Below are 17128 nucleotides of genomic sequence, written 5' to 3'. Positions count from 1 at the left end.
ACTTCTTTAACCAGGAGCTCTAAACAGGTGCAGTTGTGCAAGAAATGGGCAGGGTAACTTGGGAAAGACAGCCTATGAGGTAACTTATAAGGTTTCTTCATGACTTCCTGAGTGCACCAATATCACCCACCAGACGAACTGCTAAAGCAAAATCTATGACTGAATTCCCATATATTAATACACGGAAAACCATACATGGCTGTATATGTATAAAGGATTCATTTTTGTAATATATTTTTGATACAGAAGGACTGGTTTTATGTTATTATAATTTTTTGCAAGAAATGTGTTTACAGACCTAGTACGTTTATAGAGGCTGAGTGCAGTCTTATGTTTCAGCCCATAGTTCAAACAATGTGGCCAAATCATGCTGTCGGCTATTTAATTTGCGGTGACTGTCCGCTGCAGAAGCGGTGGCGCTAGTTGAGTGAACCATTTACCAAAATATACATGTTGGGAACCTTCCAAAATATAGCCTATGCTTTGAAGCGGCACGTTATTCGTCAGAACGCTTGTTGATTTTCGAGTTGATTTCATTCGAACGAGCGAGTCATCACACTCATACGTGAAAGTTATTTCGATGACACGCTTGTTCAACCGGAGAATCGTTTTTTTGGAGACGTAGAGCATTAGCCTACTCAGGTAAGAGGTTAATCCACAATGCTTTCAGAAATGTAAATATTCTCAGTAAACCAAGTTTAGTATAGGCTATAGCCTACATTATAATGCAATTTATTCTGATTTAAAAATCCGTTTGAAATGCTCACGGCACAGTGAACATTTTATTGGATCCGTGACTTGGAAGTTTATTTTCATGTTTTGATATTCGGTCTTTCTTATTTAATAATTATTGGTGCCGTTAACCTCTATGGCTTGTGTTTCTTAACCCTGTAGTATTTCTCTGACAAATAATTTGCTTTAAAAAAGTCTTCATTGATTTGATTATATGTGTTAAGCGTTATGTTGAATACGCATGTTTGTTAAAAATGTTTCATAAATTAGGCTACTTTTCCAGAACCAACCTGATTGACTGAATTGTGAACACCTGTAGACTGAGAACTCAATGAGCGCAAACCTGAGGCTTGGTCTGGGTAGGATATTCCCACAGCGCTGGTAGTACGGTCCAGAAAGGAGTTCCCATGCAGTGCGTGATATAAGTGTTTGAACTTTATTGCGTTAATGATGATTTATTCATGTATTCGGTCGGTTTACATTAGGTTCGTAAGACCAATCGCTTGGCCGACGCTCTTATCCATGGCAACGTTGAGTAGCCCAGTGGAGAATGTAGGTGACCCCCCGATACGTTTGTCGCTATTAAGCTATTCAGGCCGATGTTTTCAAGAACTAGCCTAAACTCGGTTTTATTTTACCTCACATAGTAGGGCGCAAAGGTAGCCTAGGAAGGAAGCCAATAGTGCGAGCCAAAGTCAAAGCAAAGAAATGTGAGCTAACATCCATTCACAGTGATGTGGAAGACTGATGTTTACATATTATAGGAAGCGTTTGGTTTTGAAGTTTAAGGGAGCAATTACTTTTTGGGTGTTTTATCACTTTTTTCATTAAATAAATAATGTAAATATATTTCCTCTTTACTCTGTCTTATATAAAATTTCTTCTAAATATCTAAATCCATTCCGTGTAACACATGCAATAATTGAGGAAATCTGGAAAGTACTTTTTCATGCACTTTAGGATATACACAGCAATGCATGTTTGACGTTAAAGGGTAATTAGGTAACCGCCATTTTATTTGCATAGTGACTATACTAGCAACTAGAGGTCGACCGATATATCGGCCATTTTTACCTTATCGGTCCATATCGGTATCGGCCATTCTCATATCGGCGTTTGCCGATATTTGTCCAAAATGCGCCATCTCATGTTAACATTCAGCACACTGTAAAAAAAAAAAAAAAAATCCTGTAAAATTACAGTAAAATACAGGCAGCTAAATTCGCCAGTATTCTTCTGTTTTCAACAGTTTATTTCAACAGTTAATTACTGTAAAATGTATTACAGTACTCTACAGTTGTTCTAGTGTACTTACTGTAATTTAACAATTTAGTACTGTAAAATATACAGTAATGTTCTGTATATAAGCTTTGCAATACAGTGTACCTACTGTAAACTAACAGGTTATTGCTGTAAATATACAGTAATGTGCTGTATATATGATTTGCATTAGTGTACCTATTGTAAACTAACAGTAATATTGTTTAAGCTTTACAGTAGGATACAGTCAGCTGTCTTGTCTTCAACAAGTCAATGATTTTAAAAAGTGACATTTCAAATTAAAAACTCTTGAAAATTGCTAGCTGGATCAGACAAGAGATGGCCTTACAACATTTATGCAAGCCAATGCATATTACTGACGAACATTGTTTTAGTAATGAAATGTAGTTCAACAGTTTAAACACAAAGAGAAAGATTGTTTCCTGAAGACAAATATTTACAGTTTTTTACGATCGTTTTCACACTTGTCCACTTTTTCAAAACACTTAACACATTCACCATATCATTAGACTATGTGAACTAAACTGTGGATATTTTTGCATTGCTTTCATACTAAAGGCATTCAATCACCACCAAATTCATGAATACCTCTCTCAGTGTTCACTACCAGCAAAAGTTTGTACAAATACAGCAAATTTTGCAGACATTTAGATACTCTGTTAAAAACAGTTAACTTTCAGTTCAAAACCCAATAAATTTCTGATAATTGTGGAAGGAAATATGCTGCATTTTGGCAGAAAAATGAAACTATATGCTTGAAATACGTAAGACAGATCATTCTGATTTGAGCAGAAAGTTTATTCAGTTTATTCATTTTTTTGTTTGCAGCCTTGTTACCATCTATACAAAAGTGATCATACTTGCATTGAAATGTGCATGTATATAGGGTAAGTATAGATGTAGTTGTCACTGAAGAGATTTTTCCACTATTACTGCTGTATATGTACTGCTGAAACACCTGGCTGTCATTTCAGTGAACAACCTACCCAGGTGTTTGTTGTTTGTGCCCCGTTACCACATATAAAAAAGGGGCCACCTTTGGATTGGCAGCCAGAGGTAACAACAGAATGTTTCCGCAGGTTTATCATATAGGTTTATGAAAGCTCCGGAGTGATGGAGTGATCGTATATTTTTGATGTACTCTCACAGGACAATAACATGGAACAGAGGGAACAGATTACTAGTCAAATATTTAGATTTTGCTCTATTATGCTAGCTAACAATAGCACTGTGCTTCAACAAATGACCTGAAAAGCTAACGCTGGTAAACCAGACTGGAAGTCAGTTTTATTGTAGCCTAGATCTGCAATATACAATATTCGCCAAACATTCTAATTGAACCTGAATCATATTCCAAAGCTAAAAGCAAGCAGCATATGCATGTGATTTTCCTCCAGAAGATGAACGGAAATATACAGTTAACGTTACTGCTTACTGCATACAATAAAAACAGTGTGAGCTAGCCAACTGCGTTACCTGTTGGGTTTTTCGTTTGGTCTAACGTTACTCAGTGAAGTGCAGTCTCCAGAAATAATATTTTAGTTACTCACCGAACTAAAGAGGGGTTTCCAACGATGAAAGCCTTTTCTCCGTCGTGGCTGCAGTTTCTACTCTTCACATTTTGTATAAATAGCAAAACAAATCACTTAACTTCACCGAAGTTGGTGAAAAAAACTCTATGGGAAAATACAGGTGTGAGTCCACAGTTATGGGCGCATTTGGGCGGGCTCAAAATCAACCGTCTTCTGGTTAAAAAAACAACAAAAACTGTATTGTACTGTATAGTTGTAAAATTTCACAGTAGCATGCTGTTTACGGCAAGTCATGCTTTTGGCGCCAAAAAAGCGCTGCATTTTACAGTATTGTACTGTACTTAAGAAAAACTGTACATTACTGTTAGAATTTGGCCGTATTTTTACAGTAATTTTTTACAGTGCAGGTTCAAATTTACTGTGACTAAAAATATTAGTCCAAAAGTTAATTTCAATGGTGTTTGCTCAACAACTACGATATAACTGGCTTACCGCGGGTCTGTTGGCAATGTAAACAAAACCGAAACGACACTTGGAAACATGGGATGGTGAAGGAGAAATGAATTAATGGACACTCAAGAAATGAAGCAGTATGTTCTTTGTATTAACACCTCTTAAGACAAACTTAAACGTGCTTGACATTGGTATGTTTAAGTAAGATTGCATATTTCAACGTGAAGCTGATGTACATTTAACGCTGCAATGCGTTAGTTTAATTATGGCCCCAAGTTAGCTATAACGAGTGGATGCTAGCGGTCTCCGTGGCCATGCTAGTCAGTGTTTCTATTTTCATTTGAAGTATTTTATGCAAAGATTCTAGAGTGGAGCTTATGGTTGATGTTTGAGTAGTAGTAGTAGTAAGTCCCGCTTACATTTTCTAAACACTTTGTAATGCGTTTGGTGTTGGTTAATAGGCTACTGAACTATTCAGCCCCTATGTGTTATCATTGCCACCCAACCTATTAATTTCAGACGTGTCTTAACCCCAACGAGAAATAAATGAATGAAATGCACACTTATTTTGTTCGTACAGCACGATCCAGTAGAGAATAGTCTAGCTTCCAACCGCGGAAGGAAGCCACTGCCGAAGTAGACTGCCCCAGACGTATATTTTAGTCCTGCTCCTGCTGTCGGCCGTCGGACGTCGGTGGCGCCCTGTCGGCCGAGTCTTTCCGGTGTGTCCCGCACGCCGACACTCCGTCGGCGTGTTTTAGAGGGCTCCGACGCCGATTCAACATGTTGAATCGGCGTCGGAGCCCCCGGAGCCGTCGATGAGAGAGAGCTCTCTGATTGGCTGTCCAGCTAGCGAATCAGTGCACGAGAAGAGAAACGGAAGCGACGAAAGCAAGCCATTCCAAAATTACTATCACTACCAGACATAATTTTCGATTAGTATTACTAAATAGCGAGAGAGAACAAGGAAATTGCTGGAAACTGTTTGTTGTGAGCGAGACAATGGCTGCTTCTAGGTCCAACGCAATGCAAACGCATTCCCCGGTCTTCCGGTTTCCATTTTTTGAAAGACAAGAGTTATTACCTCTCACGCAGGCGCAGAACGTACGTGCAACTCGGCCGTCGGCGGACCGTCGTTGCGGTGTGTTCGGCACAGCCAACATTAACGACGCGTATCGACGCGGGGCGATCTTTGTCGGCGCTCTGCGGCCGACCGTCGGTTTGGTGTGTCCGGGCCTTTAGACTGCTCCGAAGTGCGTGCGCATTTCTCTGTGCCTGCCTCTCTGTGCCTGAGGTGGAGCTTATCATTGGGGAGAATGTAGTGTTGCCTATTTAGTGTGCCTAGCCAAATAAACAGTAGCCTATTATCTATGTCCTGGCTATGTGCGTCTGTGGTAATGAAAAGGTTACTATAACATAGTGTAGGCTAATAAACATGTCAAGTTAATTGTACTTTGCCTACACTGCATATGAATGTCATAAGCTGCAGAATTACTTACAATGAATAAATGCTCATGAGTTTTAAAGTAGGCTAGGCATAGGCTACAATGAAGTCAGTAAAACATTATTTTAATTTCATATAACTAGCCTTACACAACTAGAAATACTTTCTACTATTTCTTAATAAACTGTTTTATACATTTTCTCATTAAAAGCATCCTTTTCTCACTCTTTATATTGTTCCTTATTCCTTATAGACGGTATTTAGAATAGAAATTCAATATCCTTAATCATTTTTTGTTATTGAAAAAGTCAAATATAATGAATTAATACTGGCCTAGAATATCGGCCAAATATCGGTATCGGCCACTCTAGGCCATCAGATATCGGTATCGGTATCGGCCCTGAAAAATGCATATCGGTCGACCCCTACTAGCCACATATATCAGCTGTCCCTCCCTCACTGCATATGGAGAGAGATTTTTTTGGAATCAGCTCTCTGCGATCTATTTCGATTAATCTGATATTCCTGGAGGAATGCTTGGGCTTTCATAATCTGTATGTCTTCATGACAAATGTGCAAGGGGCATTTGGAGGAACACGATTCAGTGGGGGAAAGAATTCGACACAACACCTGAACAGCTGTTTTACTCCAGTCCATGTTCCAGTTTTGCAATGGTTCTGGATTTTGTTCGTGGATCGATAGCTATTTATGTGTGTATTACACAGGAACTGCGGAAGGAAAATCTCAGAATTAAAAAAAGGAAACTTACAATTCAGATCACTGAATGCATGTGTCAAATGCAGATTTTATATTTGAGACTGGGTTATTGCAAAAAAAAGCACACAGAATACTGATACATATTTTTGCTGTTGATATTCAGAAGACACAAGACACAAGTTGAGAGATGTGTGGATATATAAAACACCATTTATAAATAAACACCATTTGTGGATCATTTGTGAAGTCTAAGTCTAATCTCTTTTATACTGACAGGCTCATCAAAGATTTAAACACTGCAATGTAGGCCCTACCAATACAAACTTTTGATTTGCCCTCCTCTGTCATTCAGCTACTCAATAGCGGATCAGACAAATTACCACTTAGACTATCAACACCTATTATAAAAGGAATGTTTTCAACATCTTGTGGAATCCATGCCATGAAGAATTGAGGCTGTTTTGAGAGCAAAGGGAGGTTCCTAATAAAGTGTATATCTGTTGTCATGGTCAATATATCTGTTAAATACAATATATATATTTTGGAAATGTGATATGCTATTGACACTGCCATGTTACATAAAATATTAAGTCTGCTATTCTAGCTCTAAGCGAGTTTGCCAGTCTTGCATTCAAAAAGAAGGGCGTTGACAAATGATCTGGCATCCGCTTTTTCTCTGTCTAGCTAATGTATAAATGGTAAATGGTTGGCATTTATATAGCGCCTTTATCCAAAGCGCTGTACAATTGATGCTTCTTCTTCACCCATTCATACACACACTCACACATCAACAGCGATTGGCTGCCATGCAAGGCACCAACCAGCTCGTCAGGAGCATTTGGGGGTTAGGTGTCTTGCTCAGGGACACTTCGACACAGCCCAGGCGGGGGATCAAACCGGCAACCCTCCAACTGCCAGGCAACTGCTCTTACTGCCTGAGCCATGCCGCCGTAATGAATACATTCAACTTGCGCATGGGGTTTTTTCCACAATTGCGCTTGACGTCAGTTGCAGGTTGCCATCGATTGGCAATTTTAAAATAATTTGTAAATTAAGTTAAGTATAAACTAGAATCACGCCAGTTAAGTCAGATTTTTTAAAATCGGGGACGATAAATGAATACAATTGTCGGTGGCATTAGGATGGTACAATTGTGGAAATTTCATCAAGATGAAAGGGAAAGCATTAGTGGAGGCCTCTCGCCGATCTTAAAACGCAGAACATAACTTTATGCACTGAAATCCCATCATATTCAGTATATAGCTATATATTTAAACCATGAAAAACATACTTTGAATCCAAATTTCAACGTTATGGACTTTGCCTATATTTAGCTTTCGGCACTTATTTTTGGCTTTCCTTATATTTAGCTTTCCCTGGCATAAAATCCAGCTATGACCAGATATCATACCCATCTGTTTCAAAACATAGCCTGAGTTGGTCAAACCATGTTGAGTATGGAACTGGTCAACCTGCTGTTTCATAATCTAGCTTAATCAGTTTTTTTTCAGCAGTGGTTGATATTCACTTGCAAAGCTGGACAGGGATGTAACGTTACATGCGACCAGAAAACAATGATATTGTTAGTTTTTGGCTGTGGGTTTACTGTCTTGGGAAGGACAATGTGAGGGACAAAGTGAGGTTTCAGATCAGTTTGCTTAATTGTCTTCGCTCACCCCACCCCTGTGAGATTCAGAGAAAGTGCTAATGTGTGTGGCTATGGCCCGATATTCATCTGAATGACTGTAGATTTCAATGCTCGTGATGAGGTGAAACTGGATGTGTGTCCCTTGTTCGTGACTTCTTGTAAGATAGAGAAAAAAGAAAGGGGTTATTTATCCACATTGCAGATACAAGTTAGTAAACAACACGCTGGTTAGCCAAGGGATGTGTCAAAAAGCCAGCTGTTTAGCTGTCAGTGTTCCATTTAAACCTGTCCTTTTCAGTTTCTTGTTGCTAGTTTCTGTGATTCTGTTCACTACCCGGTTCTAGCTTCCTCTTCCCCATGCCTGTGCCCCTGTTATTTTCTATCTGGTTATGCGCTGTTTTTTGATTTTCTGTTTTTTGATTCTCTGCCTGGTTTTTGACTCAGTTTTGCATTTTGGATTTTTTACTGTCTCCTTGGTTTTTGGATAATGTTTTGGATCTGCCCTCTGTCATTAAGGCCTGCCTTCTTCACATTATCCCTGAATCTGCTCTGGGTTCTCACTGCCCGGTTCCTGACAAATATTTGGATTTACTTGCTTTCTAATAATGCCAACGCAATGAAACATTCAATTGTATAATTTTTTCGATTCCATTCGACATTTCAGATATCTTTCACGATAATGAATGATTCTTGTGATGAAAATGGGCACTGCGGCCCCCCTACTGTCGGAACCTGCAAGTACATCAAACTGCTGTGGATTAGTGCGCTAACATTGGTGGTGGTGGTTGTGCAAACAAGTAATTGCTGTGGGGAAAAATAAAATAAAATAAAAAATAAAAATAATAATAATAAAACTCCCCGATATCCCGAGGCTGAAGCGCCAAGTGAAACACAAAACCACTGTATACAAAAATACAAAAAATTAAATTAAATAAAATCCTGAATTTACAAAGTCGTATCTGCTTGGAGCCCATTCACTTTGGAATCTTTAAAGATCATTACTTTACATTAATGGCATTTTGCAGACACTCTTATCTAGAGCGACGTACAGTTGATTAGACTAAGCAGGACACAAACCTCCCCTGGAGCAATGCAGGGTTAAGGGCCTTGCTCAATGGCCAACGGCTGTGCGGATCTTATTGTGGCTACACCGGGGATCAAACCACTGACCTTGCATGTCCCGGTCATGTACCTTAACCACTACGCTACAGGCCGCCCTAGATCAAATTCTCAGAACGCAGATGGGATAGCATTGTTCACCGCATGTTTGTCACACGCAGATGGAGAACACTACCCCTCCCTGGCTGTCAAAGGTGATGTTCTGCAGTGGCTTCATTGTGGGCTTCAGCCTGTGCTTCTTCACCATCTGTCACCTCAGGGGGATACCTAGCTCCCAATGGCTCTGCAGCCTGACCACACTGTGCAGTACTCCTGCTGGTAAGCAGCTCTCCGCTTCTTGGCTTTTCAGGAAAGGACATGTCAGTGCCCGTGTTGCTGATAGGTCTTTCTTTCCATCACTCTCACACATTCTTATAGGTAACCTGGTTTCTCTTCCCCTTTTTTACAGCTGATTCCGATCCCGCCCCCACAGCGACTGGCCCAAGTGACAATGTCTCAGTGCCCGCAGGACGACTTCTCTGTTGGGTGGTGGCCAATCGGAAGGTGTCTTGTTCTAGAACCTTCCAGTGCTGCGCTGGCATAATGCTTTTGGTTCGCTCCCCCCGTGATCCTGATGTCCCAGGGGTACTTGAGAAAGAGAAAAAACTGGACAAGTCCATGGCTGCCTTCATAACATTCCAGCGCAGGTAATGTAGAACACCCATACTCAACCAATGCACAGCAGCAGTGTTTGAGCAACAGTCAGTCCTGGGTCAAATATGTAATAGTTTTTGATTCAAAAATTTTTTTTAACTTTAAAAGAATTTGTGTACCTACACGTGTGCTGTACCTGTGCACTTCTGTATCCACCACTTCCACAGTGCAGCCGACGATGCCTGTGTGGTTCTGGAGGAGCTGAGATGGACCCTTGCCCATTTCCGGAAGCATCCGGCATTATTCCTTGACTGGGCACTCAGGACATGTGGTGGACGGGGCTACACCCTGAGCTGGCATGTAGCGCTGCGATTGGTGGAGGCGCTGCGGAACCACTCCTCCCAAGAGTTTGTACAAGTGGCCTGCTGTCTGGAAACTCATGCTGGAGACGCTGACAGCCAGGGTGGACCAGGCAGCTTCCACAACCTGTGATGGGGACACTGTCCCCTGGGACTGGCCTAAATATGATACTCTTTCTATCAGCACACTTTTCAATATTGTATTTAGAAGTAAAAAAAAATAAAAAAAAACTGATTAAGATGTATGCTGGGATAGGCTCCAGCCCCCTGCGACCCTGTTCAGGATAAAGCGGGTTAGGATAATGAATGAATGAGATTAAGATGCACTATTTATGTATTTTCTTATTTTATTATTATTTTATCTTTTGCTATTGATTTGGTATCATTTGTGATTTGGTATCATTTGCCACCATGGATGTGGCATGTTTATATTCCCCTCCATGCTGATAAAAGATAGCTCCTTGGATGTAACTGTGCTTCTTGTACCTAAAGACTGCAGATCATGAGTGAGGTCTGTCCACTCAGTTGGTACGGTAGGTGGAAGAATGCCATTTAGTTGTCCATACGAGTTCATAGCAAAAACAATGTATGTGCAGTCCCCAGTCTTGCTCTGAAGGCTGAGCTGGAGAGTGGAGAATTGTCTTCCAGGCTGTTGATATACACCCCAAGTGCCTTATCTAATAGTTTGGGAACATTGCCCGCCAGTAACATTGTGTGTCCTTGTTTGCATGGATATCTTGACCCAAAATTGTATTACTGTAGAGATAATTATATGAAAATAATTAATCTAAATTGTTGATTAATAATAATTTGGCACTGCAGTGATGTCGTGATCTTTATATTGCCTCCACTGGGGGCATACCCACTTAAACTGGGTGAATTACTGGCAATTTGATGCATTGTATGCCTAATTTAAGCCTTATGTGCCAATCGGGGTCTGAATAAAGCTTTCAGAATGAAACAGATATGCTGCAGGTTGACCTCTTGGAGCCACTTTCATTCCTGTAGATTGCATGGAGCCAAAACATATTTTTGAAATGATAATGGAAAATATTATGATTGCAAAAAAAAAAAAAGAAGTGAATATAAGATCCTGCGTAGTTTACCATTTTCTATGCATTAATATTTTTTGTAACTTCAGCCACATACATTGATGAAATTACTCGCATTCATGAAATTCATGAAAATCAACATGACCATCTATCTTCTATCATTACATTACATTACATTATTGCCATTTGGCAGACACTCTTATCCCGAGCAAGTACAACAAAGTGCATACCCATAACCAGGGACAAAGAGCCTAGAGGGAAGTACAAGTGCTAAGAGTACAACAAAGATAAGGATGAGGGCCTATCGTGCTTTATGAGACTGCTGCATATATTGGGGGTGGGGAACTTTTCAAACAATCCTTCAAATAATCATTTTTTACATAAAGTTATATGTTGCATATGTATGGCACAGGAAACACAGGACGTGTGACGTTAGTATGCTCCATGGTTAGTATGTGCTTTAAAAAATGAATGGGAGTGAATTGGGAGCCAGACATTGGGGAAATATGGCGATGCCATTAATGGTCAGCCAGGACAGCTGAAGTTGCTAGTATTCACTATGCAAATAAAATGGGATAAGCTCCACAAAATTAACTGTATATTATCATAGAATGAGAATCATTGGCATTAACTGACTGCTCAATCTAGTCAAACAGGTTTGTTGTGTTGCTACCTGTTATATATCCACATGCCATCAACTAGGTGTCTCCTTAAGATTTGATTGAAGGAATGCATTTCAGACCACGGAATTATTGTTGAAATGGAAAAGAATGAGCTGTACTTTTAAATCATGCATCGTTACACATGCTAGAACAATAAACCCTTTGGTTGAGTTCAATGAACGACAAATATTTTTATAAGAATTTACATATAAGAATTGGGGAGGAAGGGCTTGCAAGACTAGATTTTGTTTAGTTTTTCTCAATTGCTTTTGCCAATTTCATGCATGCTGCACAGCTTTATGGTTCACCTCCAAAAGTGCATACCTCACTCAAAATCTCATTAAAAATAAAATAATTTTAGTATAGTTTCAATGAATTGGTCAGTGTCCAAAAAATGAAAAGTCATTGTTTTAAGTCATTGTTTGAAATCAAGACAAAATGGTTAGATTGTCATTAGGACTGTACCCTGGAAGAACGTTTGTTACAGCTCCAAATCAGTCTCCTCTAAAATTGTTGAGAATGAAATTTATTGATACTGCGACACAGTGCAATACAGTAAACTGAAAACACAACAATACAGTGGAATCAGTTGGAAATCACCACCACATCACTGTGTAGTATTGTATTCTTTATGGACTTCAAAGATGCATTTGCTGTCAACTGAAATAGCATGCAGTTTTATATATTTTTTAATACACAAGCCCAATTCCAAAATAATTTTGAATTTGATGGCAGCAACACGTCTCAAAAAAGTTGGGACGGGGGCAATAAAAGGCTGGAAAAGTAAGTAGTACTAAAAAGAAAGGAAAATTTTGCAATTAGGTTAATTGGCAACAGGCCAGTAACATGATTGGGTATAAAAAGAGCATGTTAGAGAGGCAGAGTCTCTCAGAAGTAAAGATGGGCAGAGGATCACCAATCTGTGAAAGACTGCGTCTACTAATTGTGGAAAAATTTCTGAATAATATTCTTCAACTTAAAATTGCGAAGACTTTGAAAATCTCATCATCTACAGTACATAATATAATCAAAAGATTAAGAGAATCCTGAGAAATCTCTGTGCGCAAGGGACAAGGCCGAAAACCAATACTGGATGCCCGTGATCTTCGGGCCCTCAGACGGCACTGCATTAAAAACAGGCATGATTCTGTAACAGAAATCACTGCATGGGCTCAGGATCACTTCCGGAAATTGTCTGTGAACACAGTTCGCCGTGCCATCCACAAATGTAAGTTAAAGCTCTATCATAGAAGAAGAAGAAGCCATATGTGAACGCGATCCAGAAACTCCGTTGTCTTCTCTGGGCCAAAGCTCATTTAAAATGGACTGAGGCAAAGTGGAAAACTGTTCTATGGTCAGACGAATCAAAATTTGAAATTGTTTTTGGAAACCATGGACGCGTCCTCCGGACTACAGATGAGAGGGATCATCCGGCTTGTTATCAGCGCTCAGTACAAAAGCCTGCATCTCTGATGGTATGGGGGTGCATTAGTGCCTATGAAATGGGCAGCTTGCACATCTGGAAAGGCACCATCAATTCTGAAAGGTATATAGAGGTTTTAGAGCAACACATGCTCCCATCTAGACGACGTCTTTTTCAGGTAAGGCCTTGCATATTCCAGCAAGACGATGCTAAACCACATACTGCATCTATTACAACAGCATGGCTTCGGAGAAGAAGAGTCCGGGTGCTGAACTGGCCTGCCTGCTGTCCAGACCTTTCACCAATTGAAAACATTTGGCGCATCATGAAACGAAAAATAAGACAAAGAAGACCCAGGACTGTTGAGCAGCTAGAATCCTATATCAGACAAGAATGGGACAACATTCCTCTCCCAAAACTCCAGCAACTGGTCTCCTCAGTTCCCAGACGTTTACGGACTGTTGCTAAAAGAAGAGGGGATGCTACACAGTGGTAAACATGGCCCTGTCCAAACTTTTTTGAGACGTGTTGCGGCCATCAAATTCAAAATTACCTTTTTTTTCCTTAAAATGGTACAATTTCTCAGTTTAAATATTTGATATGTTTTCTATGTTCTATTCTGAATAAAATATGGGTTTATGAGATTTGCAAATCATTGCATTCTGTTTTTATTTACATTTTACAAAGCGTCCCAACTGTTTTGGAATTGGGCTTGTATTATATATATTATATATTTAATATTGCACAACTGCGCACCTGTTTTCCCTTCGGAATGTTTATATGATTGATGACACCATGGACTGGCCCACATTAAGTTCCACTCTACAACCAGACTCTGCCATTGTAAGACCATGGTTGATGACATGGTCCACAATAGTGGCCCTCACTTCATTGGAAACAACCATGTGGTCTTCTCCTAACCATGCCACCATGCATCCTTACTCCTCTTCCTCTTCCTCTTGGATGAGCAGGCACTTGCCCCTGTTCAGTGTTTGCCTCAGCAGGTTCCTCCATGATCAGAAAATATAGTACTGTAATTGTGTTGCACCTGTGCCTGACAGCAATTTGACAGCAATTTGTGACTGGGTGATCTCAGATGAGGGAAACTTCCTTCATACGTAAAATCAACGATTCACCTGACAAGCAATTTATCAATTTACCTGACCAATACCATGTCACTAAAATTTAGGCAGTATCTACTTGACACTCTGTACTGAAACACTGTATAGCTGTACAATAATTCAAGCTCATTGGTTGAAAATGAGTTCTAATTGCCACAGCTAATGGCGGGGTTTCAATGTTCAGAGAGAAGGGGGAGGGATAAACAGTGTTTGAGGCTATTTCCTGTGCATGAAAATCCCCAGAGGTTTCTGAGATACTCAAACCACCCTGTCTGCCACCAACAATCATTCCACGGTCAGAGTCACTTAGATCACATTTTTCCCCATTCTGATGGTTGATGTGAACATTAACTGAAGCGCCTGACCCATAGCTACATGATTGTATGCATTTAACTGCTGCCACACAATTAGGTGATTAGATAAGTAGGTGTAATTTTTTTTTTTTAAGTGCTCGGTGAGCGTATACTGAACGTTACACTCATTGAGGACTTTATTGGGTAGACCTGCACACCAGCTTGTTAATGCAAATATTTCATCAGCTGATCATGTGGCAACGCATGCAGACAAGTTCAAGAGGTTCAGCTGTTGTTAAGACCAAATGTCAGTATGGGGAAGAAATGTGATCTAGGTGACTTTGACCGTGGAATGATTGTTGGTGCCAGACACGGTGGTTTGAGTATCTCAGAAACTGCTCATCTCCTGGGATTTTAACGCACAACAGTCTCTAGAGTTTGCAGAGATTGGTGCAAAAAACAAAAAACATTCAGTGAGCAGCAGTTCTGCAGGCAGAAATGCGTTGTTAGTGAGAGAGGTCAGAGGAGAAGGGCCAGACTGTTGAAAGCTGACATGAAGGTGACAGTAATGAAAATAACCACACATTACAACAGTGGTATGCAGAAGAGCATCCCTGAACACACAACGCATCAAACCGCTAAATGAATAGCAGCAGAAGACTTAATATGTCTAAAAAATAAGTCTAATAAATATTTAAAGTGCTCACAGAGTGTATATTGCTTAGGATGTTCTGCCCCCTAGTGACAGTAAATAAATGAATCAACTAAACACTGTAACAGTGAAGCTGAACCACTGCAAAACTAAGTTGCTTTCAGGTATATCAACCAGTTAAGGTCTGACTCTGAACAGATCTATAAAAATCGGGTGGAAGTAAAAAAATAAATAAAAATCAAATATTAACTAATAATAATAAGCTCCCTGATTTAATATATCTAATAAATGTGCCCACATAAGAAAATGTGTACATGTTTAAATATTGATCCCACACTATTTGATCCTACAATGTTTCATACTTTAATACTTTGTCTTAAAGTATTTAAATATTCATGAGTTGAAATGCAAAAATAATAATAATAATTTACTTTGCAAAGATCACTGAACATGCCAAAATGTTTTTTGTGAGAAAAAAAGAATCATCTTGCTTTTAATTGCCAAAGTTTGGCGCAAATGTTGATTGAATTCAGGTCTTTATTTAATTTTAACATGACAGAGAGTTGCTCATATACTGTTTAATTAATTAATTAATTCATTGTCCTAACCTGCTTATCCTGAACAGGGTCGCAGAGGGGCTGGAGCCTATCCCAGCATACATTGGGTGAAAGGCAGGAATACACCCTGGACAGGTCGCCAGTCCATTGCAGGGCATACACACCATTCACTCACACACTCATACCTATGGGCAATTTAGACTCTCCAATCAGCCTAACCTGCATGTCTTTGGACTGTGGGAGGAAACCGGAGTACCCGGAGGAAACCCATGCAAACACAGGGAGAACATGCAAACTCCACACAGAGACGCCCCGGCCGATGGGGATTCGAACCCAGGACCTCCACTGCACTATCCGTGCCGCCTACTATTTCATTAAATGTTTTATTTTAACTTTGCAACACAGCAAAATGAGAAATTATCAATTGGAAGTGAAAAGCAGCGGCCTGTAGTGTAGTGGTTAAGGTACATGACTGGGACCCGCAAGGCCGCTGGTTCGATCCCAGGTGTAGCCACAATAAGATCCACACAGCCGTTGAGCCCTTGAGCAAGGCCCTCCTCCCTGCTTAGCCTAATCAACTGTACGTCGCTCTGAGTAAGAGCGTCTGCCAAATGCCATTAATGTAATGTAATGTACAAGATATTCTGAAGACACTGTATTAAGTCACTCGGAGGGGTGGTCCTATTTGCCCATCTATAAGAGTCAGGTGCACCAAGAATTTAATCACATGAATGCTACCTGATAATATGGAGCAGTTACAGTCGCTATAAGGATGCCTGTTGTAACTAGATAAACGAACGTATTATTATAAGAATAATGAATAACATCTCGTCATTCCATGTGCTTATTTTAGTCGAATTAGAGGGGTTGGTGCCTGTTTACAAAAACGTATAATCTCCACTCAGAAACATCGTATAGAAATGCAATATTATCTTCAGAAGAGGGTCTTTACTGAGTGGCTGAAGCCATTTAAAAAACTGAAGAAAATGGTGAAGAGGCTTTGAAAAAAGGTGACGGTCGTTTAATTAAGACTCCACTGTATTGATGCGAGTTAAAATGGGTCAGTAATGTTTCGACACAGCTAATCAGGGCGATCTGGGTATTTAAAATATCAAATTCCTCAAATACACGTAAAGTCATCCAATGCCAACGGGACACTGCGAGGGAAAACAAATGCGTTACTGTTTAATATAGTGTAAACATTTGCAACAGATGAAGCTAAAACTTCCCGGGAAACTCCACAGATTTGAAGAATGAACTATATGAATATTAATAAGTGGGTTGAAACACAGTTTTCGTGGGCAGTCCCGGCAAAATGATACTTACTTTGACCAATAAAGTTGGAGTAGTACTTTTAAGCAGCCAACCAGATCAGGGAGTTGGCGTTGACCCTGCCCTCTGAAGCTAAAGGGACAAGAGCGTGTTGCTGTTGTCAGTTTTGCAAGGAAAA

General features: G+C 39.9%; 1 protein-coding gene across 1 annotated transcript; it reads left to right on the top strand.

The window, feature by feature from the left end:
* Positions 1–386: 386 nt before the first annotated feature.
* On the top strand, positions 387–11061 carry LOC133115284 (uncharacterized). The gene is made up of 4 exons (XM_061225129.1): positions 387–642; positions 9088–9244; positions 9375–9612; positions 9787–11061. The coding sequence occupies exons 2-4, from the start codon at positions 9088–9090 to the stop codon at positions 10049–10051; spliced, it is 660 nt and encodes a 219-aa protein (XP_061081113.1). The 5' UTR covers positions 387–642; the 3' UTR covers positions 10052–11061.
* Positions 11062–17128: the final 6067 nt, after the last annotated feature.

The sequence above is a fragment of the Conger conger genome, chromosome 16 (assembly GCF_963514075.1).
Source record: "Conger conger chromosome 16, fConCon1.1, whole genome shotgun sequence".
Taxonomy (NCBI): domain Eukaryota; kingdom Metazoa; phylum Chordata; class Actinopteri; order Anguilliformes; family Congridae; genus Conger; species Conger conger.
The sequence above is the reverse complement of the archived record's forward strand: the minus strand, read 5'-3'. Positions and strand labels throughout refer to the sequence as shown.